General features: G+C 32.0%; 7 protein-coding genes across 8 annotated transcripts; 1 reads left to right on the top strand and 6 right to left on the bottom strand.

Moving 5' to 3' along the window:
• Nucleotides 1-1693: 1693 nt before the first annotated feature.
• On the bottom strand, nt 1694-2693 carry LOC126265646 (tetraspanin-9-like). The gene is made up of 5 exons (XM_049967727.1): nt 2631-2693; nt 2337-2525; nt 2104-2283; nt 1881-2051; nt 1694-1823 (listed from the first exon to the last, which is right to left on the bottom strand). The coding sequence occupies exons 1-5, from the start codon at nt 2691-2693 to the stop codon at nt 1758-1760; spliced, it is 669 nt and encodes a 222-aa protein (XP_049823684.1). The 3' UTR covers nt 1694-1757.
• Nucleotides 2694-3048: 355 nt separating this feature from the next.
• Nucleotides 3049-4192, bottom strand: LOC109600319 (23 kDa integral membrane protein). The gene is made up of 5 exons (XM_049967728.1): nt 4073-4192; nt 3828-4016; nt 3608-3769; nt 3396-3557; nt 3049-3338 (listed from the first exon to the last, which is right to left on the bottom strand). Exons 1-5 carry the CDS (start codon nt 4133-4135, stop codon nt 3273-3275), a joined length of 642 nt encoding a protein of 213 aa, XP_049823685.1. The 5' UTR covers nt 4136-4192; the 3' UTR covers nt 3049-3272.
• A 164-nt stretch (nt 4193-4356) lies between these two features.
• On the bottom strand, nt 4357-6872 carry LOC109608246 (CD63 antigen-like). Its single transcript, XM_020024659.2, has 5 exons — nt 6689-6872; nt 6122-6310; nt 5757-5927; nt 4708-4941; nt 4357-4655 (listed from the first exon to the last, which is right to left on the bottom strand). The coding sequence occupies exons 1-5, from the start codon at nt 6749-6751 to the stop codon at nt 4599-4601; spliced, it is 714 nt and encodes a 237-aa protein (XP_019880218.1). The 5' UTR covers nt 6752-6872; the 3' UTR covers nt 4357-4598.
• A 660-nt stretch (nt 6873-7532) lies between these two features.
• LOC109600320 (transmembrane protein 120 homolog) lies at nt 7533-9127 on the bottom strand. The gene is made up of 2 exons (XM_020016457.2): nt 8797-9127; nt 7533-8739 (listed from the first exon to the last, which is right to left on the bottom strand). The coding sequence occupies exons 1-2, from the start codon at nt 8892-8894 to the stop codon at nt 7605-7607; spliced, it is 1233 nt and encodes a 410-aa protein (XP_019872016.1). The 5' UTR covers nt 8895-9127; the 3' UTR covers nt 7533-7604.
• Nucleotides 9128-10403: 1276 nt separating this feature from the next.
• Nucleotides 10404-14023, bottom strand: LOC109600335 (extracellular superoxide dismutase [Cu-Zn] 3). Its single transcript, XM_020016475.2, has 7 exons — nt 13807-14023; nt 11985-12040; nt 11727-11930; nt 11427-11671; nt 11065-11269; nt 10741-10985; nt 10404-10599 (listed from the first exon to the last, which is right to left on the bottom strand). Exons 2-7 carry the CDS (start codon nt 12033-12035, stop codon nt 10512-10514), a joined length of 1038 nt encoding a protein of 345 aa, XP_019872034.2. The 5' UTR covers nt 12036-12040; nt 13807-14023; the 3' UTR covers nt 10404-10511.
• A 1156-nt stretch (nt 14024-15179) lies between these two features.
• On the bottom strand, nt 15180-16933 carry LOC126265623 (superoxide dismutase [Cu-Zn]-like). Its single transcript, XM_049967668.1, has 3 exons — nt 16727-16933; nt 15551-15772; nt 15180-15495 (listed from the first exon to the last, which is right to left on the bottom strand). Exons 1-3 carry the CDS (start codon nt 16931-16933, stop codon nt 15235-15237), a joined length of 690 nt encoding a protein of 229 aa, XP_049823625.1. The 3' UTR covers nt 15180-15234.
• Nucleotides 16934-16952: 19 nt separating this feature from the next.
• LOC109600334 (thyroid receptor-interacting protein 11) lies at nt 16953-21798 on the top strand. Of its 2 annotated transcripts, none has more exons than XM_020016474.2 (11): nt 16953-17030; nt 18613-18707; nt 18770-18882; nt 18993-19090; nt 19145-19950; nt 20004-20278; nt 20333-20546; nt 20601-20755; nt 20808-21051; nt 21109-21444; nt 21496-21798. In XM_020016474.2, exons 2-11 carry the CDS (start codon nt 18699-18701, stop codon nt 21670-21672), a joined length of 2427 nt encoding a protein of 808 aa, XP_019872033.2. In that variant the 5' UTR covers nt 16953-17030; nt 18613-18698; the 3' UTR covers nt 21673-21798. The 2 variants fall into 2 exon arrangements, with proteins under 2 accessions (XP_019872033.2, XP_019872032.2); XM_020016473.2 differs by having other exon boundaries at nt 18942-19090.
• Nucleotides 21799-21867: the final 69 nt, after the last annotated feature.

The raw sequence follows: 21867 nt of genomic DNA, 5'->3' as shown, positions 1-21867 counted from the left end.
TTCTTGTTGTGTTGCATCTATGTGTTGCTCTGGATTTCCTCGATGGATGGTCCTCGGCTGATTGTGTTTAATTGTAGTATTTGTTCCTTAGATTTTCCTTAATGGATGCTTCTTCGGAATGTGGTTCTTTCACTTCCAAACGATTGAAATCGACGTGATAGTTTCACTGAAGTGAACCGTACGACTGCGCCAGTTAAATAAGTATATCTAACAGTTTAGATAAAACTTTATTTTCTACAATTTACACTGTTCAATATAGATGCTTTATGTACAATAATTTCTGCTAGACTGCCATCCATCCCCTTGGATGGGCCTATTTAAAATAGGGAATGTTTACGTTAACCCCATTAAGGGATACTCTTAATAAGTGGGCGAAAACATTCCCATGCCTAAACCACGAAGAGATAAGATAACTAACTATATACAAAACTATATCTAACATAAACACTAATATAAACACTAATACATTTAACTTGCGGCAAGACCAAAAGAACAACCAATCAACAGATCTATAAATATTCCCACCATGGTTTGTAATTTATTTACACATCCCTTCTCGTATAACTTATTTTTTGATAAACAACTTTCAGGAATTGATTCGTAATCAGATGGTCCATTAACACCACAACATTTCAACTAAGACAGCATCTTTTAAAAATATTGTTGTATGAAATTAAAACATAAATACTTGTTGTTGCATATCGTTCCATTTATTTATGTCATCTCCAATGGCAAATGATTTATTTAAAGCGTCTTCAACATCTTTTTCGTAGCTATCTTTATATTTTAAAGCTAACGATCCAGCTACTATTTCGAACACCATAATCACGATAAGGAATCCTATGTACTATAAATTTATATAATTGTATAAAAATATGAATGAGAATGAGGAAATATGAATCACCAATCTCAGCATGAAAATGGACTGTCGTTTCGATCCACAACATCCAAAAAGGGAAGTAAGCACCATCACAACTCCTGCTGTAATTGCTACGTAACATGATGAATATATTTCATCCCTTACAACTTGTAGATCAGTGTAATCAATTAAATATTCAACTGTCAAATATCCAGTAAATAATAAAACTGCTCCATAAAACTAAAAAGTGTTATAAATAAGGAGTAATTACAAAATATACCCCTCATGAAGTTCAAAGATGAAATGAAAAGCATGAAAATCTTTCATATTAATCAGACTGATTCTAATATTATATTCATTATTATTTTAATTTGAAATTGTGATTACTTACGAATGAGAAAAAATTATAAAAAGATAATAACCATTTAACACATCCATAGCCATAACTCATCTTTTCTCAATTTTGGTTGGATTTAGTTTTCTACAGATGTATGTTCATTCTAATACTTAAATCAGTTTATATCTAAGAAAATCACGAGATTATTTATACCTAGTTTATAAATCACACTCTTGGCCCTTATCGATCTTTAATCAATAAAATAAAACAAGTTATCAAGTATGTTTAACTACAAACTTATTAAGAAAAAATCATAATCAAATAAAAGGACACATAATTCCATAGACGAATCATCTAATTCCAATAAATTGAAAATATGTAACAACATTATTAATGATTAATCTTAATTTAAGAATAATTTTTGTCATACTTGAAACTAAAATCATGTCCAATCGAGGCATCATTGTATGAAGAAATCTTCATTTTTTATTAAAATTATTTATTCAAAAATATATGTTCAAAAATAATATCACATTTCGAGTTTAGAGTGGCTGATTTCTTTCAATATCCATAATATTCACGGCTTATTCCAACATCCAAACACACTGCCAATATTATGCCCAAAATCTGCAAAGCAAAATATTTGATAATGATAAAATAATTGATTTAAATAAAAGTACATACTTCTATGGAAAGTAATCCAAAAGCGAGTCCGATAAGTGTCTTTGTGTGTTCACCAACAAAATCAGTAAGGGCAGAAAAACAACCGACAGTGTTTGAACCGCAGCTTTCCGGAATTTTAGTTTGAGCCATCGTTATCCAATCACGTGGTCCTCCAACTCCGCAACATGATAACTAGAAAAAGAAAACCGTCAGAAATTTTCTAACAAGAAGCCATTTCGCCCACCTCGTCCTGCATCGCATCCCACGACTGTTTCACCCATTCCGAGTCATCAGAATCTCGGATCAAATTCATAGTGTCAATCATTTCATTTCGAATTGCATTCTCAAAATCGCCAAAGTATACCGCAGCTAAACATCCGAAAGCTAATTCTAGGATTATTATTACAAACAAACAGGCTGAAAACTGACAATTTTAATTATGTAATATAATTTTTCTGTTGGTAAAGATTCGCTTACAGTCTTTAAAAGACATCTGGATTCCCTCCAAGATCCGTAACAACCAAAGAACGAAACAACCACAATTACTGCTCCCGTTGTTATTAATATGATCGGAGCTGATATTATCTGGTTTTCTAAAAAATCTTCGTAATCTTTCAAGGACACCAGTATCCAAGAACCCAAACCTATAAATGTGAGTCCAATCAACTGAAAAGAATATAAAGGTTTACTATTCAAATTAAGAAGTTTATAAAAGGAAAATAAATTTAATTTAGTTTTTTTTTTGTATTAAACATTAAAGTATTTACTTACTAAAGACAACAAATTGAAGATCCACAAAATTAATTTGGCAAAATAGAGGGAGCACTTCTTCATTTTTTAACGTATCCAGACCTGCACTTGATGAAATCTAATTACTTATCTTTGGTTACTGTTATCTTATCCACCGTTTTGATATTATATTTTCTTGGTACGTCTTTATCTTTTGTAAATTTGTATGACACACTATCCATAGATAAAATTCTTTATATTAAGAAATTTATTGATTGCATGTGTTGTAAAATTTTATTATGGATATAGTCATAAATTAAATAATTTATATAAAGTACTGAAAAACTGATGACTTAATTCATGATTTGAATATAAATAAATCAAAACTAAAATTAATATAGTACTTATTGTTATAACAGTATACAAAAAGTCATATAGGTTTCAAAAATATTCAAAAAACTTCAAATTCAATAATTATTTATTATTTATTAAAAAAATATCATATTTATATGATTGGTATAAAAATAGGGAAAATTTAAAATAATCTCAATTAAAAAATTGAAATAGTTATCACGTATCAAAGATTAAAAGTTTATTGTTTTGCTCTGAAGGACTGATCAGGGTTCACTTGATAAATTTTTGTGCTTTAATTTACTTATTTGTGGTTCTACTTCATGTTACTATTTAATATGTTTGATGCTTCTTCCTTATGCCAGTGATTAGGCAACTTGCAAAAATGATTCCAAGTACCTAAAATTAAAGAACATTTTTGTTGATTCATCGTTTTAATGAATTCATGATACTCACTTTTATTGCTAAAAGCCCAAAAGCAATACCTATGAGAAGTTTTGCATTGTCAGCAACCAAATCTTCTAATTTTTCAAGACAACCTTGTTTATAATCTTTACAACTCTCCGGTTTTGGAATGACTTTCCAGTCACTTGGACCATGTATACCACAACATTCGAACTGTAAAAATCATTTGGTTGAGGAATTAGAAATGTTTATTTAAAACTTACATTTTCTTGCAAAGCATCCCAAGCATCTAGATCTTCTTCTCCTTTGTCCAATGATTTTTGCAGTGCCTTCTGAAGAGCGTCTTTGAAATCTTCATTGTAAATGGCTGCGAGACATCCAACTGTCACCGCCAATACTGTCACCACAACAAGAGCGAAGATGTACTGAAAATATGAAAATGTATGTCTTAACTACTATCAAGTGGTTACAGTATTTAATTACGGTTTTCAAAAGACACGTCGATTGCCGTTTGGCTCCACAACATCCGCAAAACGAAACCAAAAATATCACGCATCCAGTGACCAATAAAATTATGGGTGCTGAGATAATTTTGTCTTCCAAAAAGGTTTTATAATCGCCCAAGCTCACCGTCACGTACGAACCTATTCCAATGAAAATCAAACCAACAATCTGAAAATCAAAAATCGATGAACGCAACTGAAATCAACTTGACCACTTTTACTAACACAAAACACCAAATTGACAATGAAAGTCACCAGTTTAATCAAATTAAAACTACAGGTCATCATTTTGAATGCAAAACCTTTGAAAATCGATTCAAGCAAAACGTTGATGTTGAGTGAGAAAAAAATAATTGATATTATATTGGTCACAACATCCTTTTATCGGCGATTAACTTATCTGATAAAACATAATGTGAGAAACTATTGACTTGGGATACAAGTACTATGGTAAATTTATTATTTATTATTGTGTGATGTATTTTTCAAGTAAAAATGAAAACAAAACGTCATATTTAGATATAACTTTTATTTAAATTTATATAAGCTAACATGTATATTAAAGTATTTAATTATTACTAACATTTAATAAATAAATTATTACTTTCTATAAAATAGTAAAATATGTACAATATAAAATTTGGTAACAATTAAAAAACTAATAACTAAAGAGAATTATTGCAATAAATAAATATTTGTATTTTTTGTACTGATGTTAAATTAAAAAAAAGAAAATAAATTAGGCGTATTCTCATTCCTTATTTTTGACTGCCGAAGCCAACCAACAAGCCAAAATTATGCCGATTATCTGTAAAACAACAAATCAGATTTATATGTAAAGACAAGGACCATTTTGGTACCTCGATGAAAGCGATTCCGATTCCTACGCCGATGAGAACTTTGGAAGCCTTGTCCGCCTTCATCTGCAGCTCGTCGAAGCAGCCGTACGAGTAGAGGAAGTCGTCTCCTGCTAGCGCATTCCTGCAGTGGACCGCAGTCGGTGGTTCCGCCCCTTCTCTGGGCGCGTGGCAGCAGGACAGTGGACGTTTGTCCTTCGGCCAGTCGTTTGGTCCGTCTACGCCGCAACATTCCAGCTACAAAACAATTTGTTTGCTATTTTATCAATTTAAATTTTGATTCTCTCTTTATTAGTAAAAACTTGTTATTCTTTAAAATTAAAAAATCATATTTTATTCTATTGTAATTCTGAAGAAGTCCTGAATATCTTAATGTGTGTTTACTCAACTTAACATATCAATTCTTAAAAATAATAAAATGATAAATTTAAAATATTAATGGTATGTTGAGTGGATTCATCGAAATAGATAATTAAATATAATACCCATTTATGATTCACCTTAATAAAAATATATTTTTTGTTATTCTAATCAATTAATCAGTAATCATGATAATTATATACTGATAAACAGAGTATTTTTTTATTTTAATTACTACATAATACAAATTACTGCAAATATGTTCGGTGAATGATAAGAAAACAGTTGAATATTTTTGAATAAACCATGAACCGATGTTTCTTTTTCCTTTTATGTTGTATGCGTGTTCTGATGTAATTAACTGATTTGCTATCGACGGTCTTTGCTGAAAATCGGGTCAAGTAAATGCGATTCACGAATCTTTCCCACCTAGTATGAAGAAAACAACACACACACCCACATAATCAAATTATTATTGTTCAAAGAACATTGTCAAGAGTGGACTGTAAAGTTTACTTTTATGTTCTATTGGGCTGACCAAAAGTAATTCATTTACTCTTATTATAATCCATATCAAGAGAGTATATATACAACCCAGATTACACGCACACTAACATTTAAACGAGGCAGATAAACTTATACTTAAACTAATATTAATTATTATTTAGTAAATACATATAAAATCAAATTACCTTTGATTGTAAATTATCCCAAGCTATCCTGTCAGATTTGCTGACTTCGTAATTGTCCATGGATTTGCTCATCAAGTCCTTAATTCCAGTGTGGAACTGGCTCTTATAAACAGCTGCAGCTATTCCCACTGCCAATTCTATTACGAAAATTATCAACAGGCACAATGCAAACTGGAACACCAAATATATAATTTATTTAAAACTGTGTCATTTGAATGGGAGTTAGTTTTGAGGAGTACAATTATTATTGATTATTGATTCAATTATTCTTTAATTTACTTAAGATTATAGTAATTAGTGATTTAATAGTTATAAGTCGATCTGCAGTTTGCTGCAACACAATCAGTAAGTCCGTTTCAACTTACCGCCATCAACATGTAATAAGACTCCCTGATCGCTCCGTAGCAACCGAGGGACGCGACCAGGAACACGATGCATCCTGCCACAATCAGGACGACAGGAGGCGCAAGGACCTTGCCCTCCATGAAGTGACTGTATTCCCCGACATCTGCGAGGACCAGGGATCCTGCTACTATCAATCCAACTCCTGATATCTAAGAGGGAATACAATTTTTATGCTTAGCACAAGATGTTAATTTGATTCTACTAAAAATGTATTGGATTCATTATGTTTAATGAAAAAAATCAGTCATTTATTTCAACAATTCAATGATAATTAACCAAAAATAACACAATATTATTTATAGATACTGCATTAATTATCTTTCTTATTTTTCAACTGATAATATATATAAAAATGTTATTTTTCTTTTTTATCAAATATAAACTAGAGTTTAAAATAATAAAATTAGATAAATATTTTTTTATTTTCAACAATCTTTAATGATGTTTATTGAATAGCCATAATTAAAAAGTCATTTATCCACGTGTTCTTTTTGTGGTCAATAATGTATTAATTTAAATGGACTTACGGCAAAAACCAAATTAAAAAGAAACAAGAGATACTTGATCAAACTGAGTTCGCACGTCTTCATTTTCAACCACCAGTCCGCAGGACTTTGCACCAACTATTCGAATCATAGTCCTTAAGGAGCGTATCTCGGATGTAATTAACCTTTAGGATGAAAATCCGCATGGCCATTGGTCAGTTTTGTTTGTACTTACCGATCGCCTGGCAACTCCGCGAATTCTGACGATCGCCTATTTTTTACCACCCCCTTTTGTGGAGACTTCCAGATCTTATCGTCTTCTTCTAAGAAATTGCCAACGCCGATTCGTTGCGGTGCAAGAATTAAAATAAGCTCTGACCAGTTTGATTGATGCCCATTTGTGGGGTTGAAAGGGGTTACTCACATGCGGGGGAAGCAATCCTTCATTTTCAAGGACTTGCCTGGGAATTATTATTTAGTTATTCGTTGTAATGTTTGTCATTGATAAAATTTTCCATTGTACGTTTGTTGAAGTTTGGACTTGGGATTGGAGTGCATCGATGAGTACAAAAGATGAGTAACTCTACTCCACTATTGTTGAGATAGATGAGTGTAACGTCCGAATGATAATTTACTGATAAAGTGACAGTTTTATACGAGGAATAAGTTTATGTAAATTAAATAAATCTGTCCTTGACCTTGATATCATTTTCTGCTAAGGAATTTACTAAACTGTTTACAATGATTATTTATGTTAGTCAGCGACTAGACTTGTTTCTTTTCTGCTGTCGTTTAATAATAATTCATAACTAATTGCAGTTTAATATTTCAATATCAAAAACTTACCACATGTTTTAATAATAAATATTTTAATAAAACAAAAATAGCATAAATAAACTTTTATTATCTAAAAATATATCACAAATAAACGTTATTGATGCAATAACTAATTAAAAACCTATTTTTTGGTACCATTAAAGTTACTTACAGAAGGAATAGAGGGAAAGTTAATTCTCAATCGATACTGATCAATCATTTTCTTCTTTAATTTGTCAGGTACCACCATAATTGTGGTGGCTGTATTTCCCACACAAAGCACCACAAAGAGTACTATCAGTGCAGGCACATGCCAAGTGTATGGGTGGTACAAGCACAATCTGAACAAAGTCACTGCGTTGATGAACTGAACGATGTAGACGACGAAAAGGAATGGAAGTAAAAAGGACAGCCCTCTCCACATCCAAGAATGAAAGCCTTCGATTGTGATGTCCATGTCTTTCCTTTTTCCAAGGGCTTTCAAACGGTACAACTGCCCACTTTGATATTTGAATTGCAGATACTGAACTATGCAGCTGTAGATGGTGTAAAGGAAGAACTGGTACCTGAATTCGTGCCAAATAGTATTGTCAGGCCAAATTAATAGAATTCCTGAAGTCACGATGGATATAACGTGATGTATTCTCCACCAGCCCTTAATCCTCGAACCGTTCACCTTCAGGATGCTTTCTCGAATGGTCAAAGTACAATAGTACCATACCAAGAAAAAGAAATAGGCTAATTCCAACGGTCTAAAATGTACCTGCAGATTTATCAACACCACTACGAAGCAAATTATGTGTGATATAAGCTTGAACTTTTCGTATTCATCCTTGTATCTAATTTTGGCATCTTTATTCAAAAAGGACACGTCTATGTTACCCAACACCACTCGGAGATACTTCCCTCCCGTCCTGGGCAACGTTGATTCGATGTGCTGCAAATCAACTTCACGTTTTAGGATGTCGTTCTTCAACTTTTCCACTTTCTCCAAATGCTCATTGTTGTTCCGCGGTTTCCGTTCCAATTCCCTCAGATATTTAGAGATGACACCGATCCTGTACCTTTGATGGGCGATTTTCTTCAAACAGTTCTCTTGCACAGCACTCAAGGCGGCCAATTGCGACAGATACGCCTCGTTTTGCTTCTCCAATTGTTTGTAGTCATCAGCGAGTTCGCTCCACTCGTCGAACACGTCCATTTTGACGGATGCACTGCTTCTAATGAACGCGGACGTGGACACCCATGTGTCCCAAGTGATCGTGATAACGATAAGACTGCGACAATCGTTGTGACTGATTTATACGGTTTGTAAACTTTGAACTGGGCTTTACCTTGTATTTTGACTGTGCACTAAGGTCGACCGAATACCCTCGTTTTGTGTGCTGCTAATTTTCACATCCGTGACGTCACGCCGGTGAAATTGAAGCATCAATGAAGCAGTTATACACGCTGGATTTATTTAGAGTGACATACGTTCCTGCGACGAACTGATGTCCAGCAGTTTAAACTCATTTTGAAAAGCAACAAGTACAAAGTATTTTTCAACGATCATCGACTAAAATCCAAGGCAAAATCACAATTAAATAAGTATTATTAGGTAATAAGCAACTTGATGACCTTAATAGCAGGACCAATACTTTCTAGTCTAGACCTATATGATATTTTTTTCTATGTTAGGTGTGTTTATAAATGAAATATGTTATACAAAAGAAGTAGAAATATATAAATCTTGATTGTAAATTATTACAATTTGTATTACTTCAGAATTAATGATGAAATACGATATTAAGATTAGTAATATTAATTAAATAGATGAGTACTTAACCTATTTTGTTGTTCTTGATAGTTAATTATACTTTTAAAAGATAATATTGATATAATTATAGAGTATTTTTATAGCATAAATATCAAACTTAATATATATTATTTAATAATTTTTTATCTTATATTGTAATTATAACTAACTGTGTCATTTTTTTAAAATAATTTGATTTAAGCCACATAAAATTAAAATTTCGTAAGAAATAAATAATGCAACAAATTGGCTAAAATCGAAGTCGTGTTAAGTTGTGATAAAAATAGATAAATATTGAATTGTCAGTAATGTTGTTTATCAAAAGTTTGTGTCAATTACAGTTATAGGCTTAGGTGAATTTACATACACACAAACATATCGATTTGTATATATAACTAGTTTAGGAGAGGTTAACAAACTATTGTTCCACGATTTGACCTTTCACAAAATTATTGTTAGAACAATGAATAAATTTTCAGTGTGGGGCTCAAACACGCCAACCATAAAAAATAGTCTGGAGTCATTAACCAATATTTTCAGAATATAGTATATTTTATAAAATTAATAAAATTAAAATATTAAAAATTAGATAATTAAGGAAACACCAAAAAGAAACAAGAAGTAAAAATAGTAAAATGTATTAATTAAAATGATAAATTGAATGAATTTATTATAATTATTTTTGACATTTTTATTATTTAAAATAATTTTTGTAAGTAATGTTAATTATTATTTAAAAATATAGTGGATTATGATTCTGAATTTGACTTTATTATTTCTCACAGTTTTAAATATAATCATTTCTATTAGTTCTAACAATACTCGCAGTTATTGATTAATAAACTGCCTGCAATATTTATTACTCATTGATGCGTACTAATTTCATCATCAAATACGACAGAAATCGATTGTATAACTTAACGTTAATAAAACACTATTTACATTTTCCTTTTGACTAAAGGAATTGTCGTTTCTCAAACGTCTTGACTATTTTTAGAAGTGACTGAATCATTAAGGCTAACATGCAAACAAATTCTATCATATTGATTTTGCTTTAAATTTTTACCAACAACGAAATAGCCATCGTAAAAGTTTTAACGTTTAAACGCTTCGTACGCAAAGGACAACGACATAAATGGAAACTTAACTACAACAATTTATTACGTCAAATAAATAAATACATACGTAGAAAGCAGGAAAAATAAATTATCACTCATATTATACAAATAATACTAAATTATGATAAACAACTCAAGGAGAAATAAGAAGGTGCATCACTGCGATTAAAATGAGCATGAATCCTAAGTTCGTCCCCAGCTTATTTGCAGAATTACCTTGTCTGTAACAGAACATAAAAATTTATGTACAAATTGAAGATTATAAAACTTTCTCAACTAATTCATTATTATATTAACAATTTTTCGTAGTTTTTCGATAGAGTGATCCTTCAGTGAAGTAGGATTTACAAAAAAATATTTACTGAATGATCCCGCATGCAATTTTGAGGCCAGCATGTCCGGTCGTTTTGGAATCCTCAAATCCGCCAAGACCGAGATCGTCAGCGTCGGCGTGAATGGCGACGGCACGATTAAGGACGCTGTTTGCACCCGAAAGGGAAATCAGTTTGTCGTTAATCTTGAACCTGGCCACCCCTTTGTCGTCGGCTTCGATGTTTCCCAAGTCACCCACGTGGCGATCTTCGTCTTCAGGAGCACCATGGTTTTTCTAAATAACATAATTAATATTTACCAACAGAACTTTTGTAATTTTTAACTGCCCTAAGGGGCTTTTATGTAACTAGTACCTTGTTAGGATTAAAATGAGCCCCAACAGCTTGACAATTGTCGGACAGATCTCCCTTTTCATGGATATGGAACCCGTGTAGTCCTGGAGCCAATCCAGTAATTATTCCTTCAACTTCAACAGTGTCGTCACTGTACTGAGTAAAAGTGACATCACCTTTTATGTCCCCAGAATCGATTGGCGCATTCGCCACTGACCGTGCAACTCTGTGGGGTACATTCATTTTATTATTAATCCTAATGTGCCTCAAAATTTAATTAACAAAACAAACAAAAAGCCACTTTCAATTTATTACGTAAGGGTTGCGTTTCAAAACTTTATTCGTCCAAAACAAAAACAACAGAACATAGATAAAATATTTACACAATAATTCCGCATGCGACTCTGAGTCCAGCGTGTCCAGTGGTTTTGGAATCGTCGAAACCACCGAGTCCCAGATCGTCTGGATCGGCATGGATGACAATGGCGCGACCGATGATGTTGTTGGTTCCAGAAAGAGCGATCAATTTGTCGGTAATATTGACTTTGGCAGTTCCGTTGTCGTCGGCTTCGATGTTGCCCAAATCACCCACGTGGCGATCTTCGTCTTCCGGAGCGCCGTGGTTTTTCTAAAGCCAATGACGGTTGTTTAAAATGCTGTTAAATCTTGTTGACAATTATTACCTTTTCAGGATTGAAGTGACCTCCGGCACCCGTACAATTTTTGGACAGATCTCCTTTTTCGTGCACGTGGAAGCCGTGTTTACCTGTCGTCAATCCGAAGATCGTTCCTTCGATGGTAAGAGTGTTATCCGTATTTTGGAATATTTTCAGTTCTCCTTTCACATTGTCGGAGGCAATTTTGACCACGGCAGTCTTTGGTGCGTCCTAAAAATATCCCTACAATAACATTTGACTGAGGGGAACGAAAGGGTGACTTACCTCGGAGCAAACCATCGCCCACAAGGCGAGGAAGACGACAAACTTGATCATTGCGTCTGAAAGTACAACAGAATGGAACTGATAAAGAAATGTCAGCGACAACGTTACGTAAAGTGAAACTGCAATTATGCGTCGTTCAACGTTGACGGCTGAATTGTTTATAAACAAATGATGTGGGGAATTTAAATACAGCTCTTTCAGTCTTTCAAGGTGACCATCTTTATCTCACCGGTTTGCTGGTTCATGATGTTTAACAAGGCGATAATGATAAATAATTGCTTTAGTAACTCAATGAAACTGTCCTTGTGTTGAATCCAAAAAATCTTATCTTTGATTTGGCATATTTATGTTTAATTTTAATTGAATGATTATAAATAATAATCTGCATTGCATGTTTTTAAAATGGAATGACTGAAGAAAGTGACCAACTGGTTATTGTCTGTGTTACAAAATTAATTTAAATGATTTAAACTCGTTCTCAAGTTTCATTATGTAATTATCATTAAGTCATTCGATTAGTGTTAATTTCATTATAAATAACAAAAATTATAAATAATTAATTATCTTTTAAATACCTATACCACTAATCTTAATCACTGCTAAAACATCCATCCAAGCACGTCCAATCAACGTGGCAACAATTAGTTTTTATCCAACACATTAAATAATAACTAAAAAGGTCAGTTTTTATTCCCAAGAATAATCAAACAACAGCAATTAGGAAGCTATTGTCTTTGAATAATAATCTGCAATTAAGTTAAATTGATCAATGGCGTACCATATTTTAATTTAGATTTAAATTTATTTTAAATTAATTTTGATATATCTACAATTTATATAAATATTTAAAAATAAATTTTAGTTTGTAAATACACATACATAAATATAGTTTCTAATACGATAAGCAAATTTGCAGTCTAGACATAAAATAATTAATGTCAATGACGAGAGTATTTTCTAATTTCACAATTACATAAAATCAAAGGAACAATAGACACAAATGAACATTTCTTGTCAGAATATTGTACAGAAAAATCAACATCTGAAGTAGAAAACGATTGTAATTCAGAAATTATGGAATGGAATTAAACTGGTCGTTGAATTACATATTATATTGTCAATTTTATAAGTTTTAAATGGATATAAATTATATTAAAAGTTTCTCGAAGAAATTAATGTATTCTGTAGATCATTACAATGCAAATTATTATAGATTCACAGAATAATCAGTTATAGGTATTTCCATTATTTTCGACATTTCGAAATAAACACTTAACCACAATATGCAAATCCTTGTACAAGAATTGTTTTATAAGCAAAGCAAAAATCAATACTAAAGAGGATTAAGACATAATCAGCTTTGGCGCACTATTAAATATGAATAATGGCAACATCCTACATATTTAAATAATAAAAACGTATAAATTCAAAGCCATTGTATCAATTTAGCATCTCTGAGATCAACCATGTAATTTCCATTGCGTCATTTCTCTTTAAGGTTTGTTCGCATGATGAATTTAAGTTCTTTTATCGGTGTGGCTATTACTTATTTTTATAGACATGGGTGACTTTCATTTTCACGTGTCTAATTCAGTTAATAAAACTACTTGCACAAATCATGGGCGTACTCACATATCAACAATTCCAATTGTCTTACCATAAAACTTTTTCAAAATGAAAACAAAATTTTTATTTAAAAAAAAAAATGATCTCATTTTATTTTCAAATTAGTTTTACATCAAAATTAATTTTGATTAAAGTATTTACTTCAGAATTGTAATTAAAAAAGAAATAGTCAATTAAATTAAAGCATGATACTCACATCAATAAGTAGTAATAAAAAATAGAGGAATGACTGGAGTGAAACGAACCACCACACACTTGTTCACAATTGTAACTAATAATTTTAAAGGTTATCCAATTTGATTTGGTCTAGTTTCAGGTGAAGGATACCACCAGTATAAGGTGCTCTGCGTTAATTATAGAGTTTTATAGTGTCGCTGTGTTATCTTGTAAGATATTGGACAGAACCTTGACTAACGTGTGGTATCAAAACACAGATAACATACAAACACAAGACAGTCATTTTCATTTGAGTCATTGACAGATTTGCATACAACCAAAAGCATAATTAAATGTAAATAAATAAATAAATAAATACTCTTTCGGTATGAGTAATTTTATGGAAACTTTTAATGATAAATTTGTATGATCTCACTGTATTCTACCAATATTAATTTATTAAAAACAAATAATTTAATATAATTCTTAATGTAATTAATAAAATTCAATGATTTTTTATAATAATGGTAAATATGTATCAAAAACTATGTATATTATTCATTTTAAATATATCATAATATAAGTTTCTTTATTTTTTTACTAAAAAGAACAAAAACAAAAAAAGTAAGTCACAAAAATGGTAATTATTCAAATCTGAATTTATTATAATTATATTATTTTATTTCTTTATTTGTGTAAATTCTCATTTATTTTGATTTGAAAATTCTTGTATTTTTTAATATTTTTTTTATTACATAAAAATTTAAAACAGATCATGAGATTTACTTTTTAAAATCCGATTCTAAAAATAAATTAACATCCAATAAATGTGAAGTGTTACTTGTGAAGTAAATGTTGACGATAAATCAAAGTTATCTATATACGTGAGGAAAATAGTTGTTGTTAATTATATTATGACAAAAATTTTGATCAACTGATACAAAGATTAATAATTCTTATTATTAACTACGAAAAACAAATTTTAAATCTCTGTAAAATCTTATAAAAGTAGCTATTGTTAGGATTTTTATTTTTAGAATGATAATATAATATAATATAAACTAACATAATATACAAAATTATAATTTTATTAATAAATTGATCTAAAATCTCTTATGTAAAATATTTATCTAGGTGAAAATTTAAATAATATACAACAATTTTAGCCACAATTAATATTTAAAGAATTTAATCAAAATTATCTTTTTACGTGGGGTAGATTATTTTTAAAATATTTTAATTTAAACTAAGGAAATATGTATCCACATATGTAGTACCTCCATATCTATAATAGGTGTGTGATTATTAAGATAAGACAATGTTGTGTGATTATTTGTGCCGAATACCAATTGGTAATTGCCAATTTATTATTTACAAAACTGAAACTAATTCCTTCTTCAATCACAACAGACACAACATTATATACAATTTATTCCAGTTTCACGATACATCAACAGTCCGAAATGACTCAATTAAGATAAGCAATGACACCACAAGCAATGGGGTTCCCCGAGTCGCCGGTGCTCAAGCTGACGGCGGTTCCACTCCTGCCCAAATCATCAGGATTCTCGGTGATGACCACGGCACGTCCTATGATACTCCTGGACCCGCCAATCAGCGACATCAGTCGATCGACGAATTCGAACTCGGCTCTGCCCTCCCCGTTGGCCTCTAGGTTCCCCATGTCACCCACGTGACGTACAAAATCCAACCTGTCGCCGTGTTGAAGCTGCAACCACGGGGATGATGATTATAACATATAGTTACACTCGAATTTTACTTACCAGAAAGGGGTTGAAGTGAGGCCCAAGTTTGGAGCACCCCTCCCTGAGGTCGCCGGCTTGGTGGATGTGGAAGCCGTGCTTCCCTTCGGACAGACCGGTTATGTTGCCTCTGACGTAAACCGGACCCGCTGGAGGGTGTTTCTGGGTGAAGAACACCTCGCCGGTCACCGAGGAATCACCCTCGCTGCTGATAAGGGCGATCGCCGACAGATGTCTTTGGGCCTATGTTTAATCACCATTATAATATTAAAATTATAATTAACCTTAAGGAAAATATTATTTGCCACCTTTGTTCACATATTAATTATTGAAGTAACGAGTAATTTATGTGTTGCGATACTTTTAATATGAATAATTACGCGAAAATTATAGTGTTGATTGCTGTAACCTCAAAGAAATGAGCAACTTTGCTAATGAATAAATTAATGAATAGTTTTAATGGAGGTCGTCGTCGGAGAACACAAGGTTATCTATTTTTTTGAAAAATGGTGGATGCGCCGGTGTTACTTATACATTGTTTTGAGAACATATTGTTTTTGTGTTTTTATTTTTGATACAACAATTAATTTTAATCGTACAATAACATTTCAATTACATTTTATACATACATAATTTCTATTAAATATGTTATTAAATTATATTGTTTATATTAAATGTAATAAATATTATTTTGTTAACTAAATATTTTCAAGTGTTTCACAATTTAGAATTTTAATTAAAACAAATTCACTAATAAATAATTTATGATGGATATTGATTATGATAACAATTATCTTAATAAAAAATATAAATCAAATTTTATTTTTCTTTTTTAATTGAAATTTGTATTGTTAAAAATTGTTCATTGTTCAACTAAACATAAATCACAGTTTATGTTAAATTTAATATTCTATTAAGTATTTGTGTACTTATTTAACTTAATTAACTATTTCTTATTTATACCCAAGAAAAGGTTAATTAAAATATTTTGATAAAAGTTAAATGATCTATTAAATTAAAAATGTATCAATTTTTGTTTTAATACAGATAAAATTGTAAAAACAATAAAAATTTCATATTTTAAAAGACAATAAACGATGAATTTTGAAAAAAAGTAAATTTTCTTTCAATTCATTCAGTAATCAATTATTTTTGTAGTCGAATATTAAATGCAATAATAACTAATACAGGACTTACATATTGGTAAGGTTCGGCGTAAACTTCGTACAACTCACTTTGATAGTTCTCAACAGCCGGATAGTTTTTGATGATTAACGGTCTTCCGGGCGCGATTTGGGACGCCGGAAACAAATTGTTCGCCGCCACATTGTCGCCCAAATCCTGCGCCCCGACCGAAAGCAGCACCGCCCAAACGAAGAACGACACTCGGTGCATTTTCAACATTTCCACCGCTTCGCCGATTGATAACTGACGCACTTTTTCAATTTTCGATGTCGGTGTAGGCAGAGCAGACGTTGGCAAATTGACGCCGTCGGATTAGGTAAGCCGAATATAAATACTGATCATGATCATGAGTCTTTCGTGACACGCGGAATACACTGCTTCGACTTGTTGGACATTGGAGGAATTTATCGGTCGTAAGCGAAGCCTCGAGGTTGAATACATCTTCCGCACGTGACTTTGTACTTGTACATCTTTCCATTTAATTTCAATTCTGTTCCATTATCTTCATATTATTCTTATTTGACAGTTAAGTAATTAATTAATGACCAAAATGAAAATTGAAAAGAAAAGAAGTTTCCAATAGTATTCATTTTTTAATTAAATAATTGATAACTATAAAATATTTTAGGGAAAATAGAAAAATATGATTGTAACATAATGTATGTAGAAATGTTCAAAACGATGATCATTATTCAAAGTTAACGATATATAAAAATTAGGACAGATTAAACAAAAATATCTAACTAATAGAATGAAGGACAACAGTTGTAACATATAGTTAATTGAAATTCTATGCAGAAATGTTAAATATTTGCAAAAACATGCAATAAGAACATTACTTATTCACATATAAATAAATGACCTTTGACAAATTGTGTTGTATGAAGAAATTTGCTTTCAATCTTTTATTCATTGTCGGCCCAACGATTTTTCTTCACTCTCAAATGTCTTATAAACAATGTGTAATTTAATTACTTTTAAATGAGTATCAGACAATACTTTGTAGTCAATCCGAATAAATTACATGGTGCAAAAAATATGTAGAATTAAATGAGCAAAACATTACAACACAAAAAATCGAGGTGGTGAGGTCACTATTCAAAATACCATCACCATTATTAACCTCCGTAAGTTCCGTAAAGTTCATTGACTAAACATCCAAAAAATTCATGTACGTCTGTACAATTTAATGTTATCGACGAATACGATAAATTTTCGCATTTCATAACGATTCGTTTGTAAATAACAAAAACAAATCCTTGAAGTTTTCATTTAATTAAACGTTCACAATTACAAATTAATTTAATGACAGATTCGCAACCATCAATTTTTTACTTCCCGTCCAAACCCGAAGAAGGTAATGGAAATTGTTAATGCACCACACCATTCTTACAAAATCATTTTCTCTTTTCAACCTTAATTCATTTCATCGATGACTCTCTTTTAAATGTATGAAATGTTTTGTTCTTGAAATATGTAAAGAATCAACCTTGAATTGTTACAAGCATTTTTTTCTTCTTTTTAATGATTCAAGTGTTAACATCATCGGAAGATACTAAGAACACGAATAGCAATAATTTAATTAGATAAACAACAAATGCACATTTTTATGCTAAATACAAATTCGATTGATCAAATTAAAAAACAAAACAAGGAAATTATAACTAAATTAGAATCGTTGGTGTGTCTAATTATGTTTCATTAAATCAATCAATAATTTAAGGCCATTAAACGTGAGTAATTTTTGTTTATTAAGTTATAAAATGAATCACAAAATTTTTATAATAATTGATTGATTATTTAGTTGTTTGAAACAGCTGGAAATACCACGATTAAATTATAAGTACCCGCCAAAACTTGTGACATGTTTTCTCTTATGTCAAGTTTGACAATTTCAGTCGCACGTATTGGACGCTAAAGCCAATATAACTCACGATGAAGGAACTACATCTGGTACATTAGATAAATTGGATTTTCCTAAATTATGTGTACAGTAAGATACAAAAGATCATTGTTATGTTAAATGTCGATTCGACGTGTCCTATTTCGTTTCAGGATATAGATAAAATAATAAAGGAAGTGGAAAATGAAATAAATGAGCTAACAATGTCAACATCTTTGCAACGAATGAAACATACCTGTGATCCCGGAGACTGTTCATGTTTAAAGTAAGATTCCTTGTCTTCCCTTTCCTCGTACTTGTTCCCTTCACCTGAACAATTTTTAGTTCACCAAACGTAACCACCAACACTAAAAAAAGCCTTTATATTAATTTAAGAAACGAAAACCGCAAACCAAAAGAATTCAAACGAGACATAATCGATCAAAGAGGTGAAAAAATGTCTCAAAATGTCAATAATAAATTTTGTATTAGAGGTAATTTCGTTCACTTCCATTGAACTCACATTGATGGTTTCGTCGACGTTTCAGGTAGTTCTGCAATCGGAAAATGTAATAGTATGTTATCGCCTGTATCCAAGAAAATGTCACCAGCGAGGAAGGTGTCGAAAAAGTCACCTTCCATGACCAAAAAGGATTCGGCCATGATAGATTTGCCAAAAAATCCCAAACGTAAATATACCACAGTGACCAAAAGCAAACTGTTATCGAAGCAAAATTTGGAATTTTTCAATCCGGACAACTCCATCAATTCTGAACTGGATAACTCTAAAAGAAGCAGCCAACAAGATGAGTTCGTAACTGATTCTCAAGCACTCGTACAAAAAACACTTATCGAACAGCTGAACAAACAAGTAACATCCCTCAAAACCGAAAACGAACAACTAGAAGAAAAGTACAATAATAAAGAAACGGAATACCAAAACGTGGTGAAAGACTTGAAGAAACTGAACGGCCTGCTCAACATCTACGACGAAAAGGTCGGCCTGCTACACGAAAAAGCCCTAATATCCTCCAACGTAATGAACTACAGCAAAGACAAATTCGCCAAGTGCATCCAGGAAAAAGACAGGCAAATCTCCCAAATAATGGAGTCGATGAAACAGCTAGAAACTGATATTACTGAGAAAAGTACGCTCGTCGCAGAACTGACTAAAAAATGTCAAGAGTTGGAGGAGTTTCGCCACACCTCAGAATATCAAATCAATGCGGAATGTGAGGCTCTGAAAAACTCCAACGAGGCCTACGCCAAATGCGTGCAAGAACTACAAAGCAAACTAAACGAAACGTACGACGAAAATCAACAACTTAAAACCAAAATCAAGGAATACACCAAAGTAACAATTATATATTAAATAAACCAAACGTCACCACAACATTTTACTTGCAGGAAATCAAATCTCTGGAAGGAAGCTTGTTGGAAAAGTGTAATTGTCTTAATAAGTACGAACCGGAGTTGGAGAAGTTGAGGGAGAACGAGACACGTTTATCGGAAGAAGTGTTGTATCTCACCAAGAGAATTGGAGACGTGGAAGCTGAAAAGTTGGAAAAAGAAGTGACCAGTCAGTGTGAGTATAATCGTCTCAAACGCGATTACGACGCACTGAACAAAAAGTATAAGGAGTTGCTGTCAAAGTACCAACAATACGAGGAATGTGCCAAAAAGTAAGCAATTATTATTAGTGTTCCAACTTTAAATCAATGTTTAAATGTTTTGAGGTGTGAGAAATTGGAACGACAGTGTGCAAAAGTAAACAGCACCATGGCTGAAAAAGAGAATACTTTCCAAAACGAAAGAATGGAACTAAAAAATCTAGTAGATCAACTTACGGGCATTGTCGAACAAAACAAACACACTCTACTTCATCTGACCGAAGTCAACAAGCAGCAAGAGAATCGACTGAAGACTCAAGACGAAACACTTCAAATTAAGGTGGATCCAATCCGTTTATATTTGATTCAGGTTTACTAATGTTACAAATTATAGGAGAAACGTATTCTGGAAGCGGAAAGCGATGTTGAAATGATGAGGAAGAGGAGCGGCGAACTTGAAAAGGAAATGGAGGAACTGAGGAAGACTTTAACTTTGGGAAATGGCGACCTCCAATGCAACGACATGAGATTAAGAATTATGGAACTGATGTATACTCCTATTTTTGATACTTTTTTAACTTTACCTAAAGATCCTTTTTAGGGATAAGCTTTCACAACAAGATGACACATTGAATGAAAGAAACAAAGTAATCGAAGACCAAATAAAGACAATTGAAAACTTGCAAAAGAGAATTAAGGAACATAGTACTGAAAGCAAAAAATCGATGGAAATTGCCAACGCATCAGTGGCAGAAATCTATGATTTGAACGAAGAATTAAGGAAAAACAAACGACAATTGGAAATAGAAACTAAAGAACGAATGGAATTGATAGACAAGTTAAAGGTAAGACATCTTCGTAAGTAGTATTTATGATTGTATGTAATGACCAATTGGTTATAGAAAATCGAACATCAGAAAAACAAATTGTCATATGAGATGGAACAATTGGAGGGTTTTATAAAAGACAACAGAGACATACTGTCCAAAACCAACCCAATTCACATAGACGAGTTGCAATTACAATTAAACTCTTTACAAAGAGAATGGGAAACGGAGAAGCTGATTCTGCATAAAGAAAAAATGCAGGCTACGAATGCAGCCAAGTTTGCGACTCAGAGATTAGTAGAGACGGTGTCAGATTTTCAGCAGCAAATCTGCGCACAGAAAAGAGTTCAGGCAATGTTGACGAACATGTTGCACAAAAAGGAAGAGCAACTGATGCTTGTAACGTCCAAGGTAACTATTCCTGCAAAATAATGTTATTTCCATAACCATGTTTCGGTTTAGATGTCTTCGATTAACGCGATTACGGCCGAAAATCCGGAAATACCGTTGCAGGAGATTTTCCAATGTCCTGGACAAGCGTGCAACAGCGCGAGCAATTCCACGTCGTTTTATTCATCAGGAGCAACGTTGCAAAACAACCCCAACAATTTGAAACTCAAAAATTGTCTATACAGATAAATTTGAACATTTTTGGCATATTGTGTAATTACAAAATTAGTCCTCTTGTAAGGAAAAGTAAATTTAATATACTGTTCTATATTTAGGTTTATTTACAAGAAATTTTAATAAACAATTTTTAACTGACTTTAGTCTTTTCATGTCTAATATTGTCCATTAAACTTTTAATCCAATCACTAAGAAAAGGTTTTATCT

The sequence above is a fragment of the Aethina tumida genome, chromosome 5, assembly GCF_024364675.1.
Source record: "Aethina tumida isolate Nest 87 chromosome 5, icAetTumi1.1, whole genome shotgun sequence".
Taxonomy (NCBI): domain Eukaryota; kingdom Metazoa; phylum Arthropoda; class Insecta; order Coleoptera; family Nitidulidae; genus Aethina; species Aethina tumida.
The sequence above is the reverse complement of the archived record's forward strand: the minus strand, read 5'-3'. Positions and strand labels throughout refer to the sequence as shown.